The sequence below is a fragment of the Mustela nivalis genome, assembly GCF_964662115.1.
Source record: "Mustela nivalis genome assembly, chromosome: 6".
NCBI classification, from domain to species: Eukaryota; Metazoa; Chordata; class Mammalia; order Carnivora; family Mustelidae; genus Mustela; species Mustela nivalis.
In genome coordinates, this window is record NC_139025.1 from 3,496,078 (window position 1) to 3,523,313 (window position 27,236).

The 27,236-nt window shown below is 55.0% G+C and overlaps 1 protein-coding gene across 2 annotated transcripts in view; it reads left to right on the forward strand.

Moving 5' to 3' along the window:
- Positions 1 to 27,236, forward strand: part of CDC42BPB (CDC42 binding protein kinase beta) — a 98,334-nt gene that overhangs the window by 27,728 nt on the left and 43,370 nt on the right. For both annotated transcript variants that reach the window (XR_014313467.1, XM_082737411.1), the window contains exons 2-5: positions 12,066 to 12,157; positions 17,795 to 17,878; positions 20,870 to 20,965; positions 25,192 to 25,340. Coding sequence is in view for 1 of the 2 variants with exons in the window: in XM_082737411.1 (XP_082593537.1) it covers positions 12,066 to 12,157; positions 17,795 to 17,878; positions 20,870 to 20,965; positions 25,192 to 25,340 (421 nt within the window). In the remaining variant the exon portion in view is untranslated. The remainder of the gene's footprint in view (positions 1 to 12,065; positions 12,158 to 17,794; positions 17,879 to 20,869; positions 20,966 to 25,191; positions 25,341 to 27,236) is intronic.

Below are 27,236 nucleotides of genomic sequence, written 5' to 3' on the forward strand. Positions count from 1 at the left end.
TCCTCCAGGCTCCGGCTGGTTCCTTCTCTTCCCTCAGCCTTCCGATAGCCAGAGGGCCAGCCCCGGGCCCTCCTCTATCTCTGCTAACCCCTGGGGATCTCACCCGCGCCGGTGACTCTGACCCAGCTGGATACCGAGGACCCACATTCACGGGAGCCCAGGCTCCGGGATCCGCTGCCTCCCCCACGGCAAGCTGGTCCTGCAGGAAACCCTGTGCGCGCTCCTTCAGATACACTCCGACCCTGACCCCACCGCTTGGCCGGCTTCCGTCCAGACCGCCGGCCCGAGAGAAGCAGCTCGCCTCCCCTACCCCGCAGCATTCCCGGCTTCCCTGCCTTTTTGCTTTTATCTGAAGATTGAGTATCTTCTGTAGAGCAGACTTGCTCCTCCCGCGGATGCGGAAGGTGGGGTTGGCTCGGAGCTGCCCACACTGCCTGGCAAACAGCGGCTGTTGAATGATTCTGACAGATTTTAGGACCTGTAAATAAAACCTTTTGAGTATTTATTGGTGAGGTAGTTGTCACTCCATCAGGGACTAAAAGCATTTTTGTGCAATATTGTAGTTTACAAAATGCTTTTAAGATTTTATTTGTATATTTGAGAGAGAGACGGAGACAGTGAGAGCATGAGCAGGGGGAGAGGGGGAAGCAGGCTCTCCACCGAGCAGGGAGCCTGATGTGGGGCTCGATCCCAGGTCCCCGGGATCATGACCTGAGTCTCGAAGGCAGAGGCTTAACCCACTGAGCCCCCCAGGCTCCTCAAGGTGCTGTCATGTATGGTCTCTTGTAATCATTTACTCAGTCAACACAGACGCCAGTGACATAATGTCCTCGGGTACAGAATCCCGGGGTCCTCGGGGCCAGCCGCAGAGGGTAGCCGGCGTGTGGGCCGCAGGCAGGCGCTCCTGGCAGACTCGGGGCCTGTCGCTCGTGGCCGCGCTGATGCCGCAGGTGGTAGCAGTAGCAGGTGCAGCAGACATGCCCTCCATTCCTGGGTGACCCTCCCACCTGCAGAGACCATGGCCGGTACCTGGAGCCCAGACAAACAAAACAGCGAGAAAACCAGGACTCTTCTGTGAAACCTCCGGTTACTGCAGGAAGTCGTGTGGGTCTCCCCCACGGCAGCGGGATAGCAGCACCCCTGACCCGCCATCGGAAGTCAGTTCTCCTGTGCACCGCCGACTGCAGTGCGGAAGGTCTGCGGAGCCTTTGAACAAGGGTGTGAGCCTCTCAGTCCCACTAGGCAGCAGTCTGTTGAGTGCCTGAGGCCTGATGGTCCCTTTGGTTGTCCCTTCATATCTTACGTTTATAAAGAAATTCTTGCGGCGCCTGGGTGGCTTAGTGGGTTAAGCCTCTGCCTTCGGCTCAAATCATGATCTCAGGGTCCTGGGATCGAGCCCCACTTCGGGCTCTCTCCTGAGCAGGGAGCCTGCTTCCTTCTCTCTCTCTTTGCCTGCCTCTCTGCCTACTTGTGATCTCTGCCAAATAAATAAAATCTTTTAAAAAGGAAAGAAATTCTTAAATGGGGTGTCACTGAAGAAAAGTAGCCATGCAGGTCAGATTGAAGTGGGAGGGTCACTAAGTGATCAGAGTCACCCGCACTAGTCCTGCAAGTCCCCAAGGTGGGCAGGCCCACTGCAGACATGCGGCAGATGTCAGGGATCAGAGAAGAGGGAGGCTGTTGGATGGGTTGGTCTCAGCAGGTGAGATTCTCCTCGTCTCCCCAGTAGACAGGTCTGGGAGCCACCGCCCACGGCACACTGACGTGGAAGGTGTGCACGTGGGCTTCCCTCTTGGTGGCAACTGCTGAGTGCCACCTGGGTGTTGTCCGCGGTGACTCTGCCCGGTGACTCTGCCCGGTAAAACGTGTTGGTGACAGGTGCACCTTGCTGGTGGGTAGCTCAGCCGGGTTCCCGGGTGATTCTGGGGGCGGAGCTGGTTTACTTACTGTCTGATGTGACTTCTGAGTAACCCTCCTGCCGTCGAGGAGAGAGCCCGCCACCCAGTAGCCGGTGCTGCTCTTCGGGAAACTCTGTGCTCCGTGCTGGGGGGGCGTGCGGGGGGCGTGCAGCTCTCCCGGCCCTCATCTGGGTGAGCGCCCTTCTTAGCTGGGGAGGAGGCAACCCCGGGGGAGCCCAGGCAGCCTGCGGGGTGGGCGCGGGGCCCAGCGCCGTGGGGGTGTGACGCCCGGCCCTGGGGTCCTGTGCCTGCCTTTGGTGAGGAAGTGGTGCTCTCAGGGGAGGTGCCCCCCGCCCCTGCCCCCGCCATCTGACAGCCGGCACGCGTTCTGTCCTGTAGATTCTCCCGTGTCTTCCATGGAGAGTGAGCACGCGCGGCCTGCTGCCATGCGCCGCGGGAGAAGTGGCCTGCAGCCGGCTTTCTCACCGGGAAAGCCCCGGAGCGTTGTGCCGCCTTCTCTTGGCGCCTTTGGTGCGTTCATGTGACTTGTGTATGTGCCTCGGTTGGCTGTGTTTCATGTCGTTGCGTTGCACACTCGGATTTTTTTGAAGTTAAACATTTATCTGTGTTCACCTCGGCGGGAGGTTGGCTTTACGAGACAGACATATGTGGTGCAGATCTCTTCTCACACCGCGGGGGCTCTTCGCTATGACAGAGGAATCCCAGAGGACGGTGCCCTGCACTTGGCAGTGAGGCTCCCCGTCTTGGAGGCGTGGCCTCCTTCGCAGGCCTCCAGCGGGCCGTGAAAGAGACAGACACCCCTGAGTGATGTGCGGCAACGACACGGTGTGGCTTCTCTCTAGTCATTCACAGAGTGACACAGACCCAGTGAAGCAAACAGCCAGTTGAGAAAAGCAATCAGGCAGCGACCCAGTGGCCACAAAGAGGACGGCAGGCGTGGCTGAGCCGCGGGTGTGTCCCGAGCCCAGGTCTGAGCAAGGCTAGCCGAGGTGGGCGCGCCGTCCCCGGGTGGCGGCAGGCGGTGGGAGGGAGACCTTTCCGGGTTCACTTGACTCAGTGCAGCCTCCCCTCAGCCTCGCTCCTCCGGTTTTCTCTGCCTCCGTCTGTGCCTGCCTTGCCTTCTGGGTCAGAGCGGTATGAAAGGGCTTCCCTTTCGGTTCTCTAAAACCCGAAATTGCGTTTAAAAGTAATGCCCACAGTAGGGTTCCTGATTACCAGCCTGTGTGGGAGGGCCCAGGTTTAGAGAGCTTTATCTGGGACTTAACAGGGCTTCTCTGAAGATTCAGAACCCGTGGTTTGTAACAAGACGGCTTTGTGACCCACTCGCCGTGGAAGAAAGTGTCCGGTCCTCTCACGAAGTTAGTATTAAAGCAAATCTCATTTGATATAAGTTAAGCACGTTTTTCGAAAACTTCATGATAGGGATGTATCTTCTGTAGGTTGAACCCTGGTCTGATGGTGAGAATAAATTGAAGCAGTTTGGGAACTGGAACTGGAAGCTGGTCCTTGTAGGGAAGTGTCTGCTTTTTCTGCCACCCGCTAGCTGACCACTGGCCCTTTCTCAGTCCTGCCCTGCTCTCTAGTTCTCAGCGTGTGCTCATCACAGTCAGAGTCAGACCCTGCCCCTGGTGGTCTTCTGCTGTGGCCACACCCGTGGTCCTGGGCTGCTGGCCTGGCTGCTTCTCCCCGAGGAGAAACCAGGTCCCTAGAGCACCGGCATGTCTTGGCCTGTCGCCTCGGGGCTTCCAGAACCCTCTGGGCTCTTCCCTTGCACCCAGCCAGCTGTGGGGCTGCTGCTTTGTCCTGTGGTCTCTGGATGGGACCAGAGCAGCAGCCAGTAGCTGCCAGGGAGGACTTCCTAGGAGTGGAGCACCACACCAAAGAGCGGAGCTGACAGTCAGTCCCTTGGCCTTTGGGGCTCCTGTTTCTTAAGTAGTAAATGTATTACTTGGACTGAATGATTTATAAGACCATTTCCACTTCCAAGTACATGACCAGTGAGTGGCTGTGGCTGGAACAGCAGAGAGAGTGGGTGACGAGGGCGCAGGGCCAGTCGAGTCCAGCGGGAGGCCAGGGTGCGTGCTGGGAAGGGACAGAGTGGGACTTCGTGTCTGCCTTCCCGTGGCCTGGTGCCCTGTGACATAGTCCTCTTTCCTCCAGCTGTCCCTCCCTGGGCACTCCTTCCAGCCACTCTGATCTGATTTCCTCCCTGGATAGACACATCCACGAGGGGGGAGGGGCCTCAGCTTCTCGTTTCACAGTGATTTTCTGTCCGTTTCAGCCGAGGAGCCTCCCTCCGCCCCCAGCCCTTCCTGGCAAGTGTTTTCCTGTTTAAAGGGAACACTGGACCCCAGTTTTTCCTTGCAGTTGGGATCTCCTGTTGGCCAGTGGCTGCCCACAATTAATTCAGGGCTTAAATCGGGGCATCAAGAGAAGTTCTCCTGCGGACAGTCTTGGGTTGTGGAAGAATGAAGGTGGGGGAGGAAAATCTAATCAACATTCCGCTCTCCAAGGGCTCAAGCTTTGTTCAGTCTTTTAGTAGTCTCTTAATATCAGGTCATTAAATATTTTTACCTTAGGAACTCTGCCGCCCATCCTGTAAAGGAAGTGACCTTTCCTGATGGCGCGTGGTGACGTCCCTCAGTCAGCTGCGTTGTTGCGCCAGGGGCGTGGGGAGCAGGCGGGACCGGTGGCGGTAGCCCTGCCTTCCCGGGCCTTCTGGCCCCCTGGGGAAGATGGCAGTGAGCAGGCACAGCTCTGAGGCCTGCCTCGTGCGGACTGCCAGGCTCCTGACCTGGTCAGCTGGTCAGAGCTGGCAGGGGTGAGAGGCTGTCCGGGGCTGAAGGGTCTGCTTGGGAAGACCCAGGGTTGACTGAGGGCCTGAGTGACAGTCCGCGTATGGCAGGATCGCGGGGAGCACGGGGGTGAAGCACGAGGCTGGAGTGGGCATTGGGGGAGGCAGGGGGCCCTGCGCACGCAGCCAGCTCTGGGAGCACGCGCGGTCTTGCCAGGAGCCGCGGGAAGCCGTGGAGGAGTCTGGAGCGGGGCAGCGATGTGGTCCCCCGGCCCCTGCGGCGATGGTGTCATGGCCTGTGGGGCTGGGGAGGGCGCACGCGGGGCACTGGCCAGTGAGCATTAGAGTCTGCATCAGAGGGACGGGAGAGAGAGGCCGTGTGACTGACCAGGGGCTCAGGCATGGTGGGGACTTGTTGAGACGGTGCGCAGGTGCAGCAGCAGGGGACGGTGTGTGGGGTCCATGACGTGGGGCGGGCCCTGGACCCCCACACTGCCCCGCGGGGCGGTGCCGGAGCCTGTCCGTTGGCAGGGGGTCCTCGTGCTGGCACGTTGGAGGGGCCTGGGGAGGACCTGCTGAGTGGGTGCCTTTCAGTGTTTGTTCATGGAATGTGAAGGAGCCGTACGTCACCTTCCCAGAATTCATACCAGTTTTCTCATCTTCAGAAGCTACAAGTTCACGCTCTCCGTGAAACTCGAACATTCCGAGGAGTGCGGCTCATCTGTTCGCGTTACGTAAGATGTGTGTCTGCTAGGAGAACCTTAGTACAAATGAGACGCAAAACGCGTCCCAGATGGCTTTGCTTTGCACCCTGGATATGCTGAGGGTGTGTGACAGCCGGGTCCCACCCAGTGGGTCTAGTTCATACAATTCACCTCTAGCGTCGCAGGCGCTAGTCAGGTCAGCAGGCAGCACCGGGGACGGAGCGGAGGCTCCTTCCTCTCCGCGAGCTCGTCTCCCGGTTCCTGCCGCTCTCCCCTGCCGGCCTCCGCGCTCCTCCGCCCCCGTGGCAGCTGGTGCTTCCGAAGTGAGGCTTTTCCGAAAGGATGGAGCAGCCGTGGGCCGGGACAAGATTGGTCTCTTCGCTATCTTGGGCTCGGCGGGGAAACCAGAGTGCTTGGACTCCGCGTCTCCGCCGTGACTCCTCCCCCACCCAGACCTGCTCGTCCTGGGTGTCGCTGTGAGTTGCTGGCGCCTGTCCACAGCGCAGACCACCGCCCTGCCAGAGCCTAGCGTCTTCCTCCTCGCGTCCCGGCCGGCAGCATTGCCTCTGCCGTCGTGGGTCTCCAAGCCACCGTTGCCCTCTCTTGAGGGGAGGCGGCACCCTCTGCTCTCTCTGCTTCCACTCCTGCCCCCAACAGCCTGTTTCCAGATAGAGAGAATCTTTAAAAGATGTTTAAAAAATTTTTTGAAACATGTTCCAACTCAGAGAAAAGTCGCAAATAACAGGCAGTACACAGAAGTGCCCTCAACTGTTTGAGAGTGAGATGCTCTTCAAAGCCCCGGAAGGGCCACCAGCCACTGACATTCCGCTCCGTGGCACCGTGACACCCGGGCGCACGCAGGCCACATATGGCTCCTCCTTGGCCTGGACGGTCTGTTCCCTGCCGTGTGAACAGTTCCTCGGTCTTGTCTTCACTTTCCTGACCTTAAAAGTGTTGGACATTGCAGGCCAGTTACTTGGTAGAATGTTCCTTCAGTTTAGGTTTTCCTTCTGTTTCCTCCTGATTCAATTCAGGTTCTGTAACTTGGGCAGAAAAAATACAGAAGCCACAGTGCCTTTCCTCACTGTATCTTCTTTGGGGACAGCAGTTTCTTTTTGTCACATAACTGGTGATAGTGTTCCCTCTGATTTAGGTAGCAGTGTCTGCCAGATGTCCCCATGAAGGGGCTGCTTCCCTTTGTCATTGAGAACTGTTTCTTGGGGATGTGCTTTGAAAGTATATAAGTATCTCATTTCTCATCAGATTTTTATTAAAATTTAGGAGTATCCGTATGGGCTCCTGATTTCTTATTTATGTAATCTCTGATTATCAGTATTTACTTTGACCATTATTCTTCGAGCATGTCTCTCCTTTCTGGCACAGACTGTTTGAGCGTGGGCTTTGGCGGGCCCAGGGAGCCCCGGTTCCCCCGCGGGAGGATAGTCCAGAGAACCCAAGACCAGCCCTTTGGTGTGCTTGTTGCTGCCCCCAGGCCCTGTCCGTGGGTAGAGCAAGGACTGTGGGGGATGGACGCAGCCATTTATGTCTGTGTTTTGATATCTCTGTCCGTTGAAAATCATGAGGTCACAGCGATGCCTCCGATTCTAATCCAGTACTGTGGGATTTGTAACTTACTTGTTAACTCCCTTCTCTGACTGTGAGGAGCTGGACTCCCCTTCTCCTGATTCTGTTTCCTTGCTTGCTTAGTGCTCCAGGATGTAGCAGATCCCTCCCTGGTCACCCTGTTCCGTTTCCCTGCAGGGACCTCCTGACCCCAGCATCTATCTCCCCTGTTGGGCTCTGACCCCTGCTCTCTGTTGGGCTCTGCCTCAAGGGCGCTAGTCAGAGACTAGCAGAAGGAGGAGGCCGAGGGACAGAGGAGGCAGAAGGGACAGGGACTTCCTGCCTGCTCCTCTTCCCCTGAGTGATGCCCTTAGTAACCCTTCTTCCTCCTCCTGGCCAAAGCACCTGCTCGCAGTAGCCGCCTGGTCCCAGTCGGGCGTTCTTCCCCACTGGCAGAGACCCTCAGCATCAGCTGGCCTTTCCTCCCTCCCAGCTCCCTGGCTCTCAGCTCACGGAATCCCAGCTCAGAGACCCCAGCAGCGGCGGCGGCAGCAGCAGCCCACCCTCCGCTCACCGGAGCCCTTTTTCTAGGTTTCAAACATTCGAGCGTCTGCCTTTGCTTCCCCTGACCCTGTGAGTAGTAGAGCCGCTTCCTGTGTCTGCTGTCCCTGGGGGAAGTTCCTACTTTTTAGTTCCCTCGGTAGCAGTTTTATGTTGGATTTTAGGTGCGGTTTTCTCATTCATGTAACTGGTGTTTTTCTCTCTCTTAACTTGACCCAGTCCGCATGGCGGGGTCACCCTGTTTTTTGTATTGATACTGATTGAGAGCCCATTTGAAATGTCACTCTTCCTGCTTTTCGTCTGTTAAGTCCTGTCCCATCAGTGTGATTTCATGGCCCCTTAAACCTGTGTGGTTAGCAGGGTGGCCCACTGCTGAGGTGTGATTCTCTGGTCTGGTTTTCTAATGCAGTCTTGGTCATTTCTACACGCCAGTGCGTACTTTCACTCGCTCCTCAGAACCGTTGGATATCGTTTCAAGTGTTCATCTCCGTTTGCGTGGCTTTTCCCGTTTGGCTGACTGGCCCTGATGAACCCCTGTCCATCCGTTTCAGGGAAGTTTGTGCAGATCTGTGTACAGGCCAACAACACAAGTGCTTCTATCCAAGAGTGGGAGAGGGGCGCCCAGGGGGCTCACTGGGTCATGACCCCGGAGGCCCGCATCTGGGATCCTTGCTCGGTGGGAAGCCTGCTTCTCTCTCTCTCTGCTGCTCCCCCTGCTTGTGCTCTCTCTCTCTCTCTCTGACAAATACATTAATAAAATCTTTAAAAAAAAAAAAACCCTACTATATTCTTATTGTTACTATAAGAATGAACATTTTCATGCACACCAGATTTTTTACTATTTTAAAATAATTCTAGGATGAAATTCCAGGACTCTCCGAAGGACACTGCCATTTACTGCAGCTCCTAATTTGCTCTCCAGACTACCTCCTGGGTCCCCGCTCCTCACGCCAACACCGGGCATGGGTGTCTCAGCTGCCTTTCAAACTGCCAGTTTCCTGAGGCCCAGACGCCGGCTGTATGCCCTGTAATGTGGATTACCCACTCACCCCCCATTTGCTCCCTAATCCTGTGTGACCAATTGCGCAAGTGCTTTTACTCTGCCAGACATCGTACCTGTGAACCCCACACCTCCGTTATGCTCCCAGTTTTCATCTTCATTGTGTTATTTATTTTTTTTTAAGATTTTTTATTTCTTCATGTAACAGAGAAAGAGATGACAAGTAGGCAGAGAGGCAGGCAGAGAAAGAGGGGGGAGCAGACTCCCTGCTGTGCAGAGAGCCCGATGCGGGGCTCGATCCCAGGACCCTGAGATCATGACCTGAGCCGAAGGCAGAGGCTTAACCCACTGAGCCACCCAGGCGCCCCCATTGTGTTATTTTTTACAGAAGCTACTTTTTTCAGAAAATTAAAAAAAAGATTTTTTATATTTATTTGCCTGAGAGAGAGAGAGAGAGGGCGCATGAGCGCACAGGTAGGGGAGTGGAGGGCAGAGGGAGAAGCAGACCCCCCGCCGAGCAGGGACCCAGGTGCAGGACTCAGTTCCAGGACCCTGGGACCATGACCTGAGTGGAAGGCAGACGCTGAGCCAGCCGGGCGCCCCGAGAAGAGAATGGTTTAAAATGAAATGTTCAGGCACCTGTGTGGCACCTCGGTTAGTAAAGCGTCGGACTGTGACTTGGGTTGTGATCTCAGGGTCCTGGGATCGAGCCCCACGTCCTTGGGCCCCGTGCTCAGCACTGAGTCTGCATCTCCCACTGCCCCTCCCCCTCTCATGCTTGTACACACATGCTCTCTCCCAAATCAATAAATAAATCTTTTTTAAAATTTTTTATTTTATTTGTTTTATTTTATTATTTATTTATTTGACAGGCAGAGATCACAAGTAGGCAGAGAGGCAGGCAGAGAGAGGAGGAAGCAGGCTCCCTGCTGAGCAGAGAGCCTGATGCGGGACTCGATCCCAGGACCCTGGGATCATGACCTGAGCTGAAGGCAGAGGCTTAACCCACTGAGCCACCCAGGTGCCCAGATCTTTTTTTTTAAATAATGAGGCACAGTTGGTTAAGTGTCCAGTTCTTGGTTTCAACTCAGGTCATGACCTCAGGGTCATGGGATTGAGCCCCGCCTCAAGCTCCACGGGGAGTGGGCTTTGGATTCTCTCTCCTTCTGCCTCTCCTCCCCGCCCAAATACATAAATCTTAAAAAAAAAAAAAAAAGGAAAAAAGGTCTGACCTGTCTGTTCAGCAGACACACCGTTTACAGTTGGGGTGTCAGCTTAGTGAACGAGTATGCACCCGTTCAAGTGATAACTGAGTGCAGAGACATGAAATGTCCGAGAAGATAGGAAACACTGACTCTGCCTGCGACCTGGATGGCATGGGCCCACGGACAAGTTCAGTTGACTTGTGGCACGATTCCGGCGGAATTTTCTTTGCCTTTGCTGACTGGTCTGTGCATTACAGCAGTGGCTGCCACCTTTGGGGAGTTGTTGGGGTGTCTGTGGAAGGGTCCAGAACGTTGCACTGTGCCCTGCCAGAGTGGATGTTTGCGCGGCGCGCTCGGCCGTGCTGGTGAGTGAGCAGTCCTTCCTGCAGTGCTCTCTTCTGGTGTAAAACAGAACAGGTCTGATGTGCTGGGATGATCCTTCGTCACTGTAGAAAGAGCAGTGCCATGCGGTTCCCGAGACGATACCAGCAGAGGTCCAGGTTTTCGGTGGCTGTTTGCGGTACATATTTCCATTAGGAGTTGTGGGGATGATTATTTTGGGGGATATTTGAAAGAAATATAAGAAATATATATAAAATAAATATAAAAAATAATAAAAATTTGAAAGAAATATAAGAAAGAGCCATAGACAACCTTTCAAGTTGTAGCTCAAGGTTTTTTTTAGCCTGGGCTTTTTTTTTTTTTTTTTTTTTTCATTTTGTTAATTTAAATCAGGCCCTCTGTGTTCTCTTCCCTAATGTCTGTGCCAACGGGGATCTGCACCAATAGTGGTTACAGTTTGCGCTCCATGGGCCCCAAGAACCTTCTGGCGCTCTGGCTGCTCTTACCGTGGTCAATGACCCAGGGTGATCAAACCTTAGTGCTGTTTTTTAAACATCTAGTTAAAGAGAAAAATGGTAGAATTAGGTTAATAATACGGAACTCAGTTAGAAGCCCAGAAAAAGTAAGATTGCAGATTTCGTTTTGGCTGGTTTTGGAGGTAACAGTAGACACACACAGGTGTATTTGCCAGAAATAATACAGAAAGAGCCCTTGTGCACTGCGCCTGGTCCCCCCTGTGGAAATGTTTCACAAAACCAGTAGTGGGAATTTGAGAAAAGAAATGTGTAGAATACAGGTTAGCATCAAACAGGGACTTGGGCCTGGAGGTGAGGATCAGAACAGGTGTGAGAGATGCGACCGACTGAATGGGTGTCCGACCAGGGGCAGGCCCGGTGGTGGTGGGGAAGGGCACTGCCTCTGGAGTGAACAGCGCGACCTCTGTCCTGGGCGCTGCGGCTGTGCTGTTCCCGGAAGGAGATGACCTATGTGGTGTGCGGTGGTCCCCATGAGCTGGGGCAGCCTGACACTACGGAGACATCCCCTCTCACAGTTCCCGAGGCCAGAAGTCCAAAGTCAGGGTGTGAGCAGGGCTCTGCTCCCCCTGGAGGCCGCAGGGAAGACACCCCTTCCCTTCCAGCTTCTGGTGGAGGCTGCGTTCCGTGGCTCGCAACTGATTGCGCCAATCCATGCCTCTGTCTTCTTGTGGCTTTTTCCCTCTGTGTCCGCATTCCCTCTCTTTAGTGAGGACTCAATCCTGTTGGATTTAGGGCCCATCTCATTCCTGTTTGTGACCCCACCTTAATGTGCAAACAGCCCATTTCCAAATAAGGCCACATTCCCAGGTTCTGGGTGGACACTCTGGATTGGGTGGAGCAGGGGTGGGGGAGACACGACACTGTTCAGCCCAGTGCACTGTCCGCAGAAACCTGCCTCAGCTTCCTCCTCCCTGGAATGCGGAACACTTGGGTGCCGGGGAAGCCGCTTCGCCCCATTTCTTACCAAGGTCACTGTTCGAGGCTCCTTGCGATTAGCGAGGATGGTCACGATGTCCAGGAGCACTGCCTGCACTGGAAAGGTCACTGCCATTCTTGGAGAATGTCTCTTGTCCCCACAGCGGCCCCGTGGCCCCATGGAGCTGACAGATGGAGCGTGGCGCTCGCTTACCTGGAGGTTGGCTGGCTCCTTGTGGTGTGGCGGGCTCTCGCTGCCGGCCGGCTGGGAGCGTGCCCACCAGTTGCTTGCCCAGCGAGGTCCGTCCCAGCTTTAGCAGTGCTTTTCGTGGACAACAGAGCAGGAAGTGCACCCACATTGAGCATAAACACGGGCTTCCCGAAACTTGCCAGCTATTAAACATCTAAAAAATAAACGTTTTTCCTAAGAAAGCTGTATAATTTAGTAGAATGCCTCAGTCAGCTGAATTTTTATGTAGTCTCAACTCCTGAGTAAATTGTTGATTTCGCTTTTTTAAATTTGTAGCTAAACCATTTACACAACTGGTGAAGGAGATGCAGCTTCATCGAGAAGACTTCGAAATCATTAAAGTGATCGGAAGAGGGGCTTTCGGAGAGGTAAGATAAGCTTTACTGTGCTGGCTTTGCCTCATGGTCAAAGCAGGCCCCATCCAGCAGTTTTGGGATCCAGCGCGCTGACCGGGACTGGGGGGGTCACTGCTGGGATTTCGGAGAGCACTTAATGCAACGAGGAAGAGCAGTGGAACCCCGTGACAGGTGAGTTGCCCTGAATCCTGCTGCTTTGAGACAAGTCTATTAAAAATCCATTTGTTAATTGAAAAATTTTCCGCAGAGTGCAGGGAGGGCAGAACCACAGCCGTTCTCCTCTTGGGTGGCTCGCCTGCCGTGGGTGCTGGGGCCCCCTGTGCTGGGGAGGGGTCTGCCACGGGGCCCTGCCAGTCCCCGCTCCCCTCAGGAGTGCTGGCCTCGCTGCCCTGGGCCGGACAGCCAGTGCCCGGGGGCCGTGGCCTCTGCCCCGGGCACCGTCCTTGGCGTCGGGCCCCCATTGGGCCTGAGGCTCAGGTCCCTGTTGTAGAACAGGGGCAGGTGGTTTTACGGCCCATGCACCTCTTAAACACGGAAATGAATGAATGGACCCCCCGCTCAGACTTTGCCTTCAGCCCTCTGGGGCTGGGGAAGCGGGGGGTGGGGGGTTGTGCAGTTCTGAGGAGAAAGCCAGCGGTGACATGCTGTCGCACTGCAGCAGACGTGCTCTGCCTGACCACGAGCCCTGCCATGACTCCGCGGTGCCATCAGCACGTCGTGGGCTTTGTTGTGCCTGGCTTGCGTTTTCCGTTGGGTGCCGAGGACGAGAGCAAAGCCATGCATTCACTTGGTGGCCCCTGTGCTCGGATGCTTCTCCTCTGCCTGCTGAGCTGAAACAAGGCCAGTCCTCTGTCTGAGAACACATGTCAGTGTTTCTGACAATTCTCCTGCAAGTGGCCGATGGTACCCCTCCCGTGTCTGCTTCGGTAGAACATAGAGAAAGGCGGTACTTCTCCAGAAATGCTTCATAGAGTCCAGGGAGAAAGCCTGGCCTGCCCCAGCGAGTGTGGACAACTGGGTGTCGTGCCCTGGCTTCTCCCTTGGACACTGCTCTGGCCTCAGTTTGGACCCCAGCCCCAAGTCCTCACACCTTTCTCTGTGTCCCCCCGCCTGGGCCCGTCCCTCGGAGGGTGTCTCACGGAGGTGGGGGTGGGCAGAGAGGCAGCAGTGCCACAGGGCAAAGAGAGAGTTCCGCTCAGAAATAACACAGGGATGCCTGGGTGGCTCACTTGTCAGGGTTCTGACTTTGGCTCAGGTCACGATCCCAGGGTCTTGGGATCAGGTCACACTTTGGGTCCCTGCTCAGCGGGGAGCCTGCTTCTCCCTCTCCCACTACCCCTGCTTGTGTTCCCTTTCTCATGGTCTCTGTCAAATAAATACATAAAATCTTAAAAAAAAAAAAAAGATTTTAGAAGAAATAACACATCTCTGAGTTGGGTGGGTTATGTGATGATGTGAGGTCTGGTTGGGCGGCTGATCTGTGAGGAGAGGAAGAAGGCCTTCTGGAACCAAGCTTGGCTCGGGGCAGCGCGTACTTTTGCTGACGGACTTCCTTGTACTAGGACCTGCGCCAGGCTCTGGGCGCAGATACGAGCAAGGCCCAGGCCCTCCCAGAGATCCGTGGTTACGGGCCTAGCGGAGGGATCTGGACGGTCAAGAAGATGCCTCAGGGCCGGAGAGGCAAGATGAAAGAATGGGAGGCAACAGCCTTGTGCCTGAGCAGGTTACGTTTAGTGCAAGTGCTCTCCGCTGCCAGAGGTTTAATGCAAAACTCAGCTTTCGGAGTTTCAGAGAATGTGGCCTGTATCACTTTTTAAGTTCCTCCTAAGCTAAGAGAAACCCGTCCTTGTCTGGGCCTTTGCAGAAGTCCTCGGGTTCTCTGCCTTCCTTTGGCTCTGTGTCCAGGCTTTAGCAGCCTGTGAGGCCCTCCCCCACCCCTGTGCCCCCCCACCCCTCCCCGGGCCCTGACCTGGGCTGTCCGCAAGGGCTCCCTCGCCCGGCTTCGCCAGCCACCCAGCCATTCTGCGTCCTGTCTGGGCTCCCTGCACACGCTTGCTGGTCCTGCCTCCCCTGCCATGACTCGAAGTTTGGATTCTGTCTTTTTTTTAAGAGTTTATGTATTTATTCGGCAGAGAGAGATCACAAGTAGGCAGAGGGGCAGGCAGAGAGAGAGAGGAGGAAGCAGGCTCCCCGCCAAGGAGAGAGCCCGATGGCGGGGCTCGATCCCAGGTCCTAGACCTAAGCCGAAGGCAGAGGCTTTAACCCTCTGAGCCACACAGGCGGCCCTAGAAGTTTGGATTCTTAACAGTCCTGCCATTACATGGCCCTCTGTGGTAACGAGGCATCATTGCCGTTGCCTGCCTGAGATATTCGTGTCATCACGTACCTGAAGTGTGTGCCCGATTTCAGTGACACTGAGCAGATCCCAGAAATGAGGTCTCTGTCAGTGTTGGGATCGCCTGTATGAAGAACACACACAGAGAAACATGGTTCTAACTGAATTCTTTTTTCCTCATGACATGCCAGGGGAGGGTGAGTGTCTGTGGGGGTCTGCATTGGAGCCCAGGTATATAGACCCATAGCACTGAGGCCTTGGGGCGTGCTGCTCCGGAGCCCCCTCCCAGAGAGAACATGGACAGTCCAGAACTCTACACCCCTTGGCAGGAATGTATGAAAATCACAGCTCAGAACTGCACGCACACACGACTCCCCCCCCCACACACACATACACACAGAGTTGAGGGGAACACTTCTGGATGATTCTGTATATAAGATTGGGAATATTGGGGGCATTGCCCTTTTTCTTAAGCATAGTAGCTTTGTAAACACTTTTGGGATCATGGGGATGGCTGGTCTGGGAGGTGCTTTCATCAGTGTGGGAGCACTGACCCCTTCTAGACCCCGCCTGCGCACCACCCCATCAGGAAGATGACAGATCGAGGCCCATGGGCCCAGGATGGCTTGTGCTGGAGCTGGACTTGAGTCCTGCCTGCCTGACTCAAAGCCCCAGGCCCAACCACTTGGCCCTGCTGTCTCTTACTCCCGGAATGACTTTTTAAAAAGAAACAAAGCTTTAGGGGCGCCTGGGTGGCTCAGTGAGTTAAAGCCTCTGCCTTCGCGGCTCAGGTCATGGTCCCGGGGTCCTGGGATCGAGCCCCGCATCGAGGAGCCTGCTTCCTCCTCTCTCTCTGCCTGCTTCTCTCCTACTTGTGATCTCTGTCAAATAAATAAATAAATAATCTTTTAAAAAAAAGAAAGAAAGCTTTAGCTTTGTTTAGAAACAGTTTCAAACTAACAGAACAGGTGCATGAATAAAATGGGTCAGAGCTCAGTCACCTCGCCCCTTTCCCCAGGTGCCTTTTCTCTCTTAACAGTGTAGCTCATTGGCTTTATCCTGTCAGTGCTCCCCTCCCCGGCCCCCCATGCGTCTGTGTGTGATTTTTCCTGAAGGACTGAGAAGGGGTTGCCTGTGTCAAGCAAGGTGCTTTCCTCTGGTGCTTCAGAGACCGTTTTCTCATTGGAGACAGTCTTTCAGAAAGTCAGGGTTCATAAATGTGGATTTTCAGTCAGAGTACTCGTTGTCTGGCCTACTGTCTCACACCAGGACCTTCCTGGCATGCTTTCTGGTCCCTCCAGACTGGGCCTGGGCTGGCAGCAGGCATCACTTGCCTGTCATGTCCCCGGATCATTTTTCAGGGTTTCGGTAAGTCACTTCTGTTAGTATTTCCTCCCGGAAGTGTCTGACTTTGGAGCTGCGTGTAGCATCATCATCCCCTCGTTGACGCAATTAACACTGAGTTTTGGGCCAAGAAGCAGCTTCGGGTAAACTAAACGGGATTTTTACAAACTGTTTATTTGGGTATTTATCAGAGGCCTCGGTGTGTTTCCTGGTCAGAGCCTGTGCTCCGAGGACCTTTCTACAGAAAAAGCATCTAGTGAGAGTTCAGTGTCCTGCATCTCCTCTTCAGCAGGATCTGGATTGTTCCTGGGGCTTGTAATCTTGAGAATTTCATTACTTCCCTCAGAAGTTATCAACTCCACCATTTTTCCCAGTTAGACCACTTCTGTAGTAAATACTATGCTGTGTTTTTCCCCGGTTCACCCATCTGGCAGCCACCAGATCGTTCTCTGCATCCGTGAGTCTGTTTCTGTTTTTGTTCTGTTTCTGAGACTGTACACATAAGGGAAGTCACATGGTACTTGTCTGACGGACTGACCGCACTTACCATAGTACTCCCGGCCCCATCCGTGTTGTCGCAAATGCAGGATTTCATATTTTTTCTGCCTGAGTGATACTCCAGTGTGTGTGTGCTGTCCCTTCTCCATCCGTCTGTCCATCTGTCGTCGGACGCTTCAGTTGTTTCCAGATCTTGGCTGTTGAAACCAGTGCTACAGTAGCCATAGGAGTGCTTCTGTCTCTCAGAATCAGTGTTTTTGTTTCCTCTGGACAAATACCCGGAAGTGGAACCCCTGGATCGAATGGTAGTTCTTTTTTAATTTTTTGTTTTGAGGAACCTTCAGACTGTTTTCCAGAGTGGCTACGGCAGTTTGTGTTCCCACGAACAGTGCTCGAGGCTTCCCGTTTCTCCACATCTTCGCTGGCACTTATTTTTTCTTGTCTTTTTGGTAGAAGTGTTCTGACAGGTGCGAGGTGGTATCTCATTGTAGTTCCGATTGGCGCTTCCCTGATGATGAGTGACACAGGGCGTCTTGTTGTGTGTCTGTTGGCCGTCTGGATGTCTTCCTTGGAGAATTCCCTCAGGTTTTCTGCCTATTCTTTAAATTGGATTGTTTCATTTTTTTCTATCAAGTTGTGTATGTTTGTTACGTATTTTAGGTATTGGCCCCTTACGGCATGTATCATTTGCAGATCCCTTCTCCCATTCAGTAGGCTGCCTTTTTGCTTTGTTGATGGCTTCCTTCATGGGGCAGAAGCTTTATGGTTTGATGTAGTCTTAGTAGTTGATTTTTGCTTTTCCCTTGCGTTGGGGGAGAGATCCAGAAAAATACTGCGAAGACTGATGTCTGAGAGATTATCGGCGGGGCAGATGGGGAGGCCGTGGGGACAGAGCCCTCAGGCACAGGGAACAAGGCTGGGGAGCAGCGAGTAGATTTTTAAAATTTTCTGATGAGGGGCGCCTGGGTGGCTGAGTTGGTTGAGTCTGCCTTCGGCTCAGGTCATGATCCCAGCATCCTGGGATCGAGTCCCGCATTGGGCTCCTTGCTCGGCGGGGAGCCTGCTTCCCCCTCTGCCTCTGCTGCCACTCAGCCTGCCTGTGCCTGCTCTCGCTCGCTCGCTCTCTCTCTGGCAAATAAATAAGTAAAATCTTTAAGAAAAAAAAAAAGTTTTTCTGATGAAAATCCTAGGCATGCGCCAAAGACCCCTCCACCCGCCGCCCCCACTCCGTTGCCCATTGCTCGCTGTGGGAGGGTTGTGAACCGAGCGCGTGGGGTGCCAGGTGCTGAGGTCAGGTCTTGATGGTTAAAAGGGCAAATCTTTGTTTACATAAAAAACTTCTCTTCCTCAGCAGCTCATTCTCCAGTGTTTCATTTCCCCTAGGCAATGAAGATTGCACTGTAGTTCCGTGAAAACGTGCTGGCTTTTGTTCCATTAACTACATTTTTGTCACGCGCCTGCTCATGTTCCAGGTCGCCGTTGTCAGGATGAAGAACACCGAGCGGATCTACGCCATGAAAATCCTCAACAAGTGGGAGATGCTGAAAAGGGCGGAGGTGAGTGCAGGGGTGACCCGTGCGCATGCGGACGGGTTTCTGTGCCCTCTGGGTCCGGGCTTCCCTCCTCAGTCCCAGCAAACTGCTTTTTGTCGCCGCAAGGCCAGCCTTGTCCTGGCGCGTGCTCCGTCCTGCCCTGCTTTCCGCTGCCTTGCAGGGCTCCTCCCCTGCAGGGCTGGTCGCGGAGAGGGCGGATTAAAGCCTTCGAGGGAACCGTAGGCATTTATCCCAGGTTGGCTTCCTGCACAAAAGGCATTGTTGAATTCGGAGCCTACTTCAGGACAGAGATGTCTTTAATACTCCCTCCTAGAAGGAGGACGAGATCATAAGTAGAAGTGGATGGTGACCGCTTGGCAGTTTCCGATGTATTTTTCCTGAGTTCGGCGTCCTGTCTGGGGTGCCTGTTTCACGCTCCCGGCCCCGACAGATTCCTCTGGTGCCGTCCAGACGCACCCCCAGGCTGCCTTCCCCGGCCCTCCTCTGTGCTCCTCCGCTTCGCATCGGGACCTGAGCATCCTTACCCTGTGTCCTGTCGCTGGACTGTCCAGGCCCAGTGCCCTCGGCATGCCTGGGGCTGGGGTCTGCCTCGCCTGCCCCCCACCCACCATCTGTGCCACCCCTGCTGTGTCCCAGCTGTGAAGCAAGCTCACTCCAGGACTGCACACCCCTAGGATTGGCCGCCGCCGCCTCCGGAAACTCCTTTCCTGGTTTCTGGCCTCCCTCATCCTGTCACTCTGAACCCTCGTTGTAATTCTAGGGGGCCCTTCCTCCTCTGTTCTGCAGTTCCTACCTGGGGTGATGCTACCCCTTTGGGCAGATGGCAGCACCAATGTTTGTTCTGGTCGGATCGCTCTCCTGAGCTCCGGCTGTCATGAACTCGGTGGTGGGCCTTCTCACATGGCGTCCAAGTTCATCGTGTCTGTCCTTTACGGCTTGCCCTGCTTCCTGCCACGCGCCCGGCACGAGGCTTCACACCCTGAGCTGCTTGGTGGACGCATCATCGTTGGCGCGGATCCCTGAGCTCCAGACGTCTTCCTCGTCCTGGGCCCCAGCAGCCCTCTTCGCGGTGCCACTTGTCCTCTGGTCGTCCCAGGGCTGTTGCTCTTTGGGAGGCGCGAGTGGCTTGTGTTATGTAGAAGTCTGGGGAAAGAAGGAGTGTTTGGGGGAATAAATGCTAGTAGCAAATTCATTCGAGTTTATATTTTGATAAGAGTGAGAAGTCTCAAGATTAGGGAGGGGATTCTCACCTTATCATACGAGTTAGTATTTACCCAAATGTCATGGTGAGTACATTTTAAAATTATGGCATTTTGAAATTTAAATCTGGTTACAGAGATCCTGTCTAATTGGTATACTCTGAAAAGTCCCAGAATTATGATTATATATGATTTATGATGATAATTTTGACGATTATCTCAGCATATATGTCATGGGGGTGTGTGTGAGATACGTATAAAAACATAATATTGATACAAAATGCAGGTTGACGTAATTTATCTTTTCATTCTTAGTAATCTTATTTTGAACATTAAATTTTATATTGTAAAGATCTTTAAAAGTGGGGAGTCAGCAAGAGGAGGCAGTGTAGAGAAGCTGCAAAACCGCGTTAATTCATAACTTGTGAATCGTGCTGGGCTTTCAGCTCATCTTTTTGGCTCATAAAAAAGAAGTTCTGATAGTTTTCTCTCAAAAGAAAAACAAAACTGCTGAACAATACGTGTCTTTCCTAACTGCGGGTCCCAGTGCTGGTCCACGGTGTCAGGATGGCTTTCTTTCTAAATGTAGGTCGGCAGGTGCTCGGGACCACGGAGCGTCTTGTGGCTGCCCCATACCGTCATGTGGCTGTCCCCCCCATGCTGGGGACTGTGCTGCTCAGATGCACATAGACCGACTGTGGTCTCGGTGGCCACCGGCCAAACGGCCACAGGGGCTCTGGGACCTCTGGTCTCTGCACATCTGGACATTGTAAGCTGACCGCTGCCCAACTGAAGTTACTTTCACTGCTTTTATTTTTTTTTTAAAGATTTTATTTATTTATTTGACAGAGAGAGATCACAAGTAGGCAGAGAGGCAGGCAGAGAGAGAGAGAGGTGGAAGCAGGCTCCCTGCCGAGCAGAGAGCCCGATGCGGGACTCAATCCCAGGACCCTGAGACCATGACCTGAGCCGAAGGCAGCGGCTTAACCCACTGAGCCACCCAGGCGCCCACTTTCACTGCTTTTAATTAGTAGAATTGAGGCTCATCTACTTCAGTCATTTCTTCTTGAAAGAAAAACTTGGTTGGTGGACGCATCACCAACTTTAGAGCAGAAAACTTGGAGGAGGAAAGTTCTCCAGGCCACTGTGAGTCTCCGGAGAGCACAGGTAGAATCCCCCGTGCCTGCCAGAGCAGGGCCTTTGTTGGTGCCACTCTCATTTTTGTGAAGCTTTTCAAGTTCAAATATAAGGAGTCGAAATGTTCTGTGCTCAGAGCGTCCTGTGACGGTCGTGTGCACCAGCATTCTAGAAGTGAATGCCCTTGCACGGCTCAAGTCAGGAAGCAGGTGTGTGCGGTCTGTGACAGAGTCACACACGGGGTGGCCGCACCGTAGGCCATCAGGGCGAAGCTGGCCTGGTCAGGAGAGGTCAGGCATTGCTGCGTGGCATGGGCCAGCCTCCACCCTCAAGCCCAGTGGACTGTTCTGTGCTGGCTGGAGCATTGAGCCCGTGGGGGGAAGGGAGGGCACAGGCCCATTGTGAGGAAGGAGTTCTCACCGATCCTTGGTGTGGGCAGGAGCAGGGAAGAGCCTGGATCCGATCGGGCTCTTGGCCCGTGGGGCTGAAGAAAGACAGAGGAGTAGGTGGGAGCTGCCTCGGGGAGTTTCCAGGTGAGGGCGCGGGGGGGGGGGCAGCGTCCTTCACCGTCTCCAGAGCCGGGCCACGGCAGGGTCCCCTCTGCTGGGGACTGTGCTGCTCAGATGCACATAGACCGACTGTCCCTGATTCCTTACAGACGGCCTGTTTCCGAGAAGAACGGGACGTGCTGGTGAACGGGGACTGCCAGTGGATCACAACGCTGCACTACGCCTTCCAGGACGAGAATTACCTGGTACGAGTGGGTCCCGGGGCTGAGGCGCTCAGATGGCGCGTGGCTGCGGCTTGTGGATTCCTCCCTGCTGGGACTGAAAAAGGGGTCCCACGGCGTGGAGTTGACACTGTTTCACTGCATATTCGACGAGAGAAGACTTAGGGGCTTGTTGTAATGTAGTGATCAGGTGGCATTTTTAAAAATAGGCTAGTGAGCGTGTATATTTTGTTTTCCTGATCATTAGCTAACCTGATTAGTTGGGTCACTGGTGCTGTTCCATTTAAATAAGCTGGGGGTGTCCAGTGTTTTCCATCTTGAGTGTCTGGAGTTACGTGTGAGGACGGGAGCGAGTTGCAGGGCTCAGCCCTGGATGCCGAGCGGCCGCTGCTGCCTCTGCTGCTTGGCGGCAGGTCCAGGACTCTGAGCCGGGTGCTCCGAGGCTTTCTGACATGGGCTTGGGGGGATTGTGGCAGCCGTTTCTTCTGCCCTGAGCTGGGCTTACTTTCAGTGGTGACCAGTCTGCCGCATGGTTTGCACATGTGCCTGGTCGTGAACACGTGGGGACGCAGACACAGCGGCTCAGAGTGGAGGGAAACCAAACCTGGGGTCTCAGGCCCTGTGAACTCCAAGAGGGACTCTAGGTTCGCCTAAAGCCAAAGTTTGTATATGGAGCTCCGGGTGTCCGGTGAGGACAGACCTCGGAGAAGCTGGTCTCTGCCTCGCTCCTCTGGCCTGCGCAGCTCCGGCGATGGCCGAGGGGTTCAGGGGTCAGCACAGCCCCAGGGCAGAGACCTGTCTCCCTGAGCGCGTCCCTGCTAGCGTGCTCCGTTTCCTGGAGCACGCTTATTCATCGGAGAACCGCCTCTTTCAGACATCAGAGAGCTCCCTTCGATCTGAACGGTCCGAATTAGGTAAAAGGGTTTATTATGCTCTTCATTCAGAATTTTAAATAGGGGCACCTGGGTGGGTCAGTCATTTGAGGTGGGGCCCCATGTCGGGCTCCGCTTGGGATTTAATCCCTCTGCCTCTGCCCCTCCCCCGCCCATCCCCTCTGCTCACTCACATGCTTGTGCTCCGTCTCTAAAAGAATTTAAAATGTATACACTTGCTTCTACAGAGGGGGCCATTGTGTTTACTGAGCAGAGGCGTGTGGGTCACCTCCGTATGTCCTTCCAAGGATTCCAGGGCTTAGGCATTCAGGGTTGTCATCACTTTTTAAATCGGGTGTCGGGAGCAGGAAGGGATGAAGTCATGTGCCCAGAGTTGTCGCTCAGATGAGGGGGCTGAGCAGGGACCGCAGCCCGGGCCTGTGGCAGGAAGTGGTGTTCAGGGCCCTTCCCGCAGACCGCAGAGTCCTGATGCCCTGGAGTCCTCTGCACATAGGCCGCCGCTGGGAGGGACCAGCTCCAGCCCGTTTCCGACGTGGTGAAGCCTCTGAGCGGTCTGGGCAGCGTGGGGCTGTGTGTGCAGAAGTGGGGCAGCGCCTCTCCCCGACATCAGTGTGGGGTGTCGCAGTCTGGGCTTATTTTGACCGCGGGCAGTCTGCTAGGAATCCCAGCCAAGAAGCCATCTTCTGGAGTGTGTGGAGTTGCACAAACAGAAGTCCAGGGACAGTTAGGGAGAAAGAGCAGGGACTCTGGGCCTTTCCTGGGTCCTCTTGTTGGGTCGGTGGATCAGGGTCTGGCCGCTGTCTCTGCTGCCCCCGAGTGGTACTTTCCAACAGGTTCCTGCTCACTGGGACAGTGGCAGTCCGCAACCTCGTGGGGTGGGCCGGGCTGGGCTGCCCTGCCGAGCCGGTTCATGTTATAATTTCTGCTGTAGCCATCTAAACTCGCCTGTCATAAAAATTAAACCTGTTTCACCAGTAACCAAGAGGGCGTTGCCTTTTACTGACTTAGAATCCTGTGTTACACGACAGAGAAAGTAATCGGTCTGGTTCTTACTCCAAAAATCAGGTTCTGTGTGTCCACCTTAGAAGCTCCTAGAGTTGACTTTTCTTACAGAGTAGTTTCGCGAGAGCCTGTCCGTCCTGTTTAGCCCTGCTGTACTACGTCCTTGTTTTCTTTTTATTTTTCCCAGCAGACCTGGAAAGCCCTGACATTTGGCCAGATATGCCGCTTCATGTTTTCTTTAGGGTCTGCACAGTCTGGCTGTTTGTTCCCCTGCCCCCTCTCCCCGGGTGTGTCTGTCCACGGGCGCTCTGGGCTTTGCCTGCAGATACCCACGATTCCTGGTCCAGCCTCTCTGTGCCCCCCTGCCCCCCCAGCGCCCGTCACCCTCACCTCCTGCCTGGACCAGCTGCGTCACAGCCCCCCAGTTCCTCTCCTGCCCTGCTCTTGGCCCTCGTCCTCCAGTCTCCTTGGGCAGGCAGAGAAGGCTCATAAAGTGCAGCCGATTGCAGCGGTGTAGCCCAGGACCTCCCAGCAGCTTCCCCGGTGCTCAGAGTGGGCGTGCGGTCCCGGCTGTGGCCCGTGGGGCCTGGCTTTGCTCCCACCCATGCTCACACTCCAGCCGTAGTCACCGTTGTCCATTCCCCGCAGCTGGCCATATCCTTCCCTTCGCACACATCCCTTTGTCTGGAACGTGACCCCCAACCCATGCCAAGGCCGGCTTCTGCCTGCCGTGCGGGCCCCAGATGTCCACCTGGCATTCCCCGCGGCCTTGTGCTCTGCAGGCCGTGTGCTTTCGTTTTCTTCCGTGCCCAGCGCGCTCTGAAAGTGCTGGGCCGTCTGCGCACTTGCGTGCGGTCTCTGGCCCTCCCCTCAGCGGCAGCTCTGTGGCCAGCGCCCGTTGTCTCGGGGGTGCCAGGGGCCCCTGGCCGAGAACGAGTGAGTGAACAAGGGAGGGCACGAGCTCAGTGGGCGCCGTTGAAGGCCTTCCATGAAACAGGAGTTGTTGTGGGTGCGGGTGAGGGGGGACCCGATCACCCAGGACCCCCCCCCCCCCCCCCCCGTTGGATGGGTGGGCTGCCGTGCCTCAGCGCCATGAGATCAGGCCAAGGGGAGTGGTTCGGGAGGCTGGGTGGGAGGGCTGTCGGTACGGGTGCTCTGGAGAGCAGGGGCCTGAGTGACGGTCCCCCTCCTCACACGAGCCCCACAGCATGGTGGCTGCTCTCCTCCTGCGTGAGGCACCGAGGGCCGTGTTTGCCGTTCTGGGCCTGCGTCCCATTGCCTGGGTTCGGACCCTTGCTCCGTCGCTTGTTGGCTGGGGCACTTTGGGCCTCGGGCTGCACTTCCTCGGCCGCAGAATGGGATTGTGTTCGTGCCTGCGGCGGGGGCTGCTACGGGCGTTGCCAGAGGGGACGGGCACGAGCCGGAGCCGGAGAGCACAGAGCCCGGCAGCTGCTCTCGGACCGCTGTTCGGATCCCAGTCATTCTGCAGTGGTGGTTTCTCTGGCTCAGTAAACCGGGTGCTGGCGTTTCCCTCTGTTGGCTAGTTAACTGCTGGACCAGCATGTCCATCTCGTCAACGGAAACTGGCTTCCAGGGAGGTGATTGCTCTGGGGTGGGGCCCACCGCTTCCCCAGCAGTCCCCAAGCCGCAGCCACCCCAACTCTGGCTGTGACAGTCTCACCTGTCCTGAGCCTCCCTGACCTGTGAGATGCCCCATCAGATGTCAGAGCATTCAGGGTGCTGCGCAGAGAGGCTGTTGTCAGAGAGAAGGCTGCCCTGCTCGAGGGGAGGTTCACTCAGTCCCTTTCGCAGGACACCTGGCACTTGGACGCTCTTCTGTCGTGTCGTGGCTTTAATTTCTGCATACGCAGTAAAGGGTCTGATATTTCCTGGGGCTTTACGCAGAGGTACATGCCTTCTAGCTTGTTTGTGGGATTGCCTTTCTAGTAAGAGCTGCTAGTTTTATGTGATTTTAGGTAACTCACCTTCTTCCTGGTCCAGTGTCCTCTTCCTGTGATGTAAGGGCCGGGAGAATTCTCCAGACCCAGGAGAACCTGATAGATCACGAATCGTGTTTCCGCTTTGGGTCTCCAGCTTCTGTTGTGGCTTCTCCTGCATCAGACTCTTCAGTAACTTTCTCCGGAGGTTAAATGTATTACCTGTTGAAGTTGTTCTCTGCCAGAGGCCTGACTGGGAGTGTTAGGGTCCAACAAACCGGGGGCATCCTGGATGGCGCGGGGGCAAGCCGTTGGTCCCAACTTGAAGAGCTGGAGAACTTCGCGGGGGGGGTTGGCCTTCGTTGTCAGGCTTGGCGCTGACTGTGCCTCTTCTCCCCCATCTCACCCCAATTTGTAGTACTTGGTCATGGACTACTATGTGGGTGGTGATTTGCTGACCCTGCTCAGCAAATTTGAAGACAAGCTTCCGGAAGATATGGCAAGATTCTACATTGGTGAAATGGTGTTGGCCATCGACTCCATCCATCAGCTGCACTACGTGCACAGGTAACCACCTCTTGGGTTTTACAGAGGCTGCGTGGAATGTGTTAAAGGGCCCTCAGAGCTCTCTGTGTCACAGGCCCCAGGCTCCAGGCCCCCCGGGAGCTCATGCACGTAGCAGCCTCTCACTGAGCCGCCCCACCGCCTGGCACCGGGGGGTCCCAGCGTCACGGTGACCGCCTTGATGCTGGAGCTCCAGTCACCCGGTCACCCGAGGCCACCTAACAGTAGCTCCCTCTCTCCCCTGCTGACCCTCCTCCCCAGGACACCCACCCTCTAGCTTGTCAGCGCGGCTTTCCCTGTTCCACGGCCTGCAGCAAAATGCAGGAAGGAGAGGCTGCGGAGAGGGGCTCCCACCCCAGCTGCCCGCGCGACAGTGTGACTGGCTCTCGGCCCGGGGGCGCTGGTGTCCGTGTGGCTGGTGTCCTCCCGCTGTGCCGGGGTCCCTTTGCCAGGCTCGCGTGCTCTGGTGCGAGGGACTGCATCCATCTCTTCCTGCCGTTTAAGACAGCAGATTGGTCCAGGAGTGGGTTTGTTTCTTTGTCAAAGTCACATAACTGTCTGTGAGTTTCCTGCCTGATTCCACTGGCCGTAGGTGGCTTGTCGCTTTCTTAATGTTCCTTCTGGTATTTACCTCATATTTTAAATAACAGGCTTCTCTCGCTCTTCTCTTTTTTGGTGTGTGGAGAAGGGAGAATTAGACTACATCTGTTAAAATGGAGATTTACCCTTTACAGAGGTCTCTCTCCCGGTCCTCCTCCCGCACACGCTTTCCGTCCCCGCTCCCGCACCATTGCAATCGTGAATGAGAACGTTTGGTTAATTCTGTGTTTGGTGTTCATAACATGGCACCCGTGTAGATACGACAGGTGAGCCTTGCACGCACAGTATTTACAAGTGTAAATACTGTGGTATAACCTGTCTTCTCCGGGGTTGGTAGCGGTCCCGTTTTTTCGTGAGTCTGCTTTTCCGTGGTGGCCGTCGCTGATCATCCTCTAACGCTGCCACGGAGTTACAAAGCCTGTGTGTGCCTTGGTCTGACTTTTCTTGGCGCTGCCTCTTCCTTCCTGTTGCCCTCCGCCCCGGTGCTCTCTGAGCCTCCTGCTTTGGCCTCCTCCTAGGAGCTCTTCCCCAGACAGGCTCCCTCCCCACCGCCCTGGGACTGGAGCCCTTGTTTTCTGAGTCGCACATCTTCCTTTTTCTCAGTTCATGCTTTCGATTTGGTAGCACACACTCTAAATTCTGGAAAAGGAGGCTCCTGAGATTTATTTATTTATTTATTTATTTATTTATTTGAGATCAGCATCTTAATTCCATCCAGGTGTAAGACTGAGGGATGAACCAGTGCGGGGTTCTCGATTGGAAGTCACCTTCCTCTTAGGACTGTGAAGGCGTCACTGTGCCGTGTGTGGGGGCTGGGGGCTGCCGCCATCCCCTGGCATTGCTGCTGCTTGGCTGCTGCCCCACTTGGGGCCCGACTCAGCAGACGCAGCTCCTGTCCCAAGTGTAGCCACGGTACACGGTGCGAAGAGAAATGCCCTTTAGGTCTGGCCGTGAGTGTCACGTCAGTGCTCAGCAGGGAAACCGAGGCACCAGGCCTTGGGACAGCTGGCCTCTGGCCGCATGTCCTGCCCAGGGCACAGTGGTACAGGTCCCCGTGTCACAGAGTAAGCAGGGGAGCTGCCCCAAACAACTGTCCCTTCGTTTAGAGCAATGGGGTTTGGAGCAGTGCATTTTCCCTTTTTCATGGGTTCCTTAACATCATTGTGCCTGCTTTTGTAACGGTTCGTTGTAGTTGTTTTCAAGCTTCAGTTTTATGTTTTACCTTTCTGACAGACTGTGCCTGATTCATACCAGACCTGAATGTCTTTGCCTCTGTCACTGATCTCCAGGGAAATTAAC